General features: G+C 21.8%; 1 protein-coding gene across 1 annotated transcript, besides 2 other annotated features; it reads left to right on the top strand.

Annotated features, from left to right (window-relative positions):
• Positions 1-1,075: part of a repeat region that runs on past the window's edge.
• Positions 1,076-1,715: 640 nt separating this feature from the next.
• On the top strand, positions 1,716-3,062 carry EHI_041470 (uncharacterized protein; the record flags this gene model as incomplete). The annotated part of the gene is made up of 1 exon (XM_643635.1): positions 1,716-3,062. The coding sequence occupies one exon, from the start codon at positions 1,716-1,718 to the stop codon at positions 3,060-3,062; it is 1,347 nt and encodes a 448-aa protein (XP_648727.1).
• Positions 3,063-3,148: 86 nt separating this feature from the next.
• Positions 3,149-3,493: a repeat region.
• Positions 3,494-3,630: the final 137 nt, after the last annotated feature.

Below are 3,630 nucleotides of genomic sequence, written 5' to 3'. Positions count from 1 at the left end.
CTCTAACACACTATTCTTCTTCTCCAGTATTTCTCCTTTTTTCTTCAGCTCTTCTGTTTTCTCCTTTTGTTCATCATTTTCCTTCTGTAACTTCCCTTTAGTGGATTTTAGACTTCGAATGGTTTCTTCTTTGTTATTCATTTCCATGATTTTCCTTCTATCTCATTTATTTCACCTTGTAATTTTATATTTTCTTCTGTTAGTTTTTCATTTTCTTTCTTCTTTTCATTATAATTCGTTTGAACCTTCTTAATTTCTTTTTTCATATTTTCTATTTCTTTCTCAAATTCTTTTCTAATTATTTCTTTTGCTTTTTCTATCATTTCATCTGAGATGGCTTGTTCTTCTTCCTTTCTTTTTGCTTGATATTCTTTAATTTCTTCTTCTAATTTTTTAATCTGTTTTTGAAGTACTTTAATTTCTTCTTTTTCTTTATAATTTTCCTTTTCATTCTTTGTTTCTTCTTTGTTTTCTTCTTGTGTTTTCTTTCTTTTTCTGTTTCATTTATTATTTTAGCCATTTTACATCTTTTTTTGTAATTCTTTGATTGGATTTCTGCTTTTGATTTCTGCTTCAATTGCTTGGATATCTTCTTCCCATCATTTTGTTCTTTCCTTAAATTTTTCTTGCATTTTTTCAATTCTCTTTTTCTTTCTAATTGCATATACTTCTTGAAGGATATCATACCATCTTTTCCTTTTACCTTCATATTTTTTGAGTATTTCTTCATATTCTCCTTTTTCCCATTTACTTGTTATTCCTTTTATTCTTTCATGTATCTCTTTTATTGTTAACTATCTATGTCTATTGTTTGTATATTCATTATTATTCCAGTATTTATCATGTTTTTTATTTGCTTTTCTTTGTCTTTGTTGTTTTTAACCCCCTTTTCTCTTGGTATTTCTTTTATCATAATTGTGATATCTTTTATTATAATCTTAATATCTTTTATTGTTGTTATTGGTATTTAACCTTGTATTTCTATGTCTTGTTTGCTTTTCTTTACAAGACATCAAGGCATTACTCCATAACAATGGCAATAAAATTTGTTTATATCCTGAATTGGAAAAGTATCCGAATAAAATCAAATCAGAAATAGAAATAATGAATGTAATTCAAATAAATGTAATTAAAATATGATGAAAATGAATGAATTATAAATTACAAATTAAAATAAAAAAGAGAAATAAGATTATAATGAAATAATTTATTTAATATCATTAATAATTTAATATACAATGAATTAATATGAATATTATATGTATTAAATTACAATTAAAGTTAAATATGATATTACACTCATTTATATTAATAAATATGAATTATATATTGTTTTGTATAACAAATAATTAAAATAAATTAAAAAATGAAAATTCTAAAATTGAAGTGATAGAAATAAAGAAAGATAGAAATAAATACATTACATTCATTGATTTATTCATTTCTTTATTATTCATATTATCAATTTATTGTTATATTTATTATTTGATTATTTATCATTTGTAATATTTCATTTCTATGATATTTATTCATTTTCATCTTCATCAAATAAATAATAAATAATAATTTATTGAAATATAAATTATTTGTTATTAATAATTTATATTAAAAAAAATAAAAAAAAGAAAAAATGAATGACGGTTATTTTAAAAATAAAAGAAGTTCACACTAAAAATAAAAGAAGAACTAATAAATGATAAAATAATAAAGAAAGAATGCAATTAGGATATAATGAAATAATGATTGTCTCGAAGTATTTTGAAGATGTTAATGATTTTATTAATTTAGAAATGGGAATTAAAAGATTTCAAGGAAATATGGAACGATTTCATTTTAATCCAATTCCATTGAATCAATATTCAAGAAAATTATTTCCTAATATTGAAACATTTCATATTTATAATAAATATGATGAAATATTTAAAGATGGAAAAATAATTAAATATGTAATATGGTATAAAGTAGAATATTCAAGATATTTAAAAGAGAAAGAAGAAATGAATGAATGTAAAAATATCGAATATACAGAAGAAGATAGAAAGAAATATGGAAATACAATACCAATAGAAGTTAATTCACTTGGAATTAATTGTTTTTATGGATGTAATGATATTCAATCAATTAATATACCAATAAATGTTAGTAAAATAGGAGAATGTTGTTTTTCTTTATGTTCATCATTAAAATCAATTAATATACCAACAAGTGTTAGTAAAATAGGAGATAGTTGTTTTTCCGGATGTTTATCATTAACATCAATTACTGTACCACCAAGTGTAACTAAAATAGGATATGGATGTTTTGATGGATGTTCATCATTAACATCAATTAATATACCAACAAGTGTTAGTGAAATAGGATATGGATGTTTTGATGGATGTTCATCATTGACATCAATTAATATAGAAGATATAAAGTATATAAGTGAAGAAAGAATATTTATGAATGAACCAGTGTTAATTAGTATTGAAATACCAAAAAATTTAAAAATGATAAATGGAAAGAATATTGAAAAGAAAGATATTAATAAATTTATTATTCCATCAACAATTACTAAATTAGGATATGAATGTTTTGAAGGATGTTCATCATTGATATTAATTAATATTCCAACAAGTGTAATTGAAATAGGAAATGAATGTTTTTATGGTTGTGAATCATTAAAATCAATTGAAATACAAACAAATGTTACTAAAATAGGAAATGAATGTTTTGAATATTGTAAATCATTAACATCAATTAATATACCAACAAGTGTAATTGAAATAGGAAATGAATGTTTTAGAGAATGTACATCATTAACATCAATTGAAATACCAACAAGTGTAAATGAAATAAGAAATACTTGTTTTGGTTGGTGTGAATCATTGATATTAATTAATATTCCAACAAGTATAAGTGAAATAGGAGAATATTGTTTTTATGAATGTTCATCATTAACATCAATTAATATACCAACATCATTTACATCATTTGAAATTTGTTGTTTTTACCATTGTGGATGTGAAGAAAAATTAAAGAAGAATAAAAAAATACCAAAATATTGCTTTAAAAAATATTAAAGAAGAAATAAAGAAAGAAGATAATTGAATTGTTAAAGAATAAAAGAAATTTCATTTTATAATTTAAATGATAAGAAATACATAATAAACAAAAAAGGTCAATTATTAGATATATCCACAATTGGATTTTATGAATATTGAGAAGTGATTATTTCAGTTTCTTCATTATGCTCTATTGATGTATTAGAGTTCATTTCTAACATGCTTGCATTAGATTGTTCTTTTTCTAATGTACTGCAAGAATTGAATATATAAAACATTAAGTCTTTCATATTTTTGATAATTATTGTTCGTAGGATTTTGGAAAAGTCTAATTGTAATTTCAGTGATTTTAATCTTCTTACTGATTCTTTATGTATTAATCCATTTATTGATAATATTACAGGTATTCTTTCTACATATATTATTTCTCTATTATTTCTTATTTTCTCGAAGAGAAAAATCATTTAAAAAAGAAAAGAAAAAAGAAAAAAAAGAACTTAAAAGACATAAACATGGAAGAAAATGAAATATGGATGAATCAAATAATTAAACAAGTGAATAAAATGAGTATTATTCCACATTATAC

Source organism: Entamoeba histolytica, genomic scaffold (assembly GCF_000208925.1).
Source record: "Entamoeba histolytica HM-1:IMSS scf_1104750516911 genomic scaffold, whole genome shotgun sequence".
Classification (NCBI taxonomy): domain Eukaryota; phylum Evosea; order Mastigamoebida; family Endamoebidae; genus Entamoeba; species Entamoeba histolytica.
The sequence above is the reverse complement of the archived record's forward strand: the minus strand, read 5'-3'. Positions and strand labels throughout refer to the sequence as shown.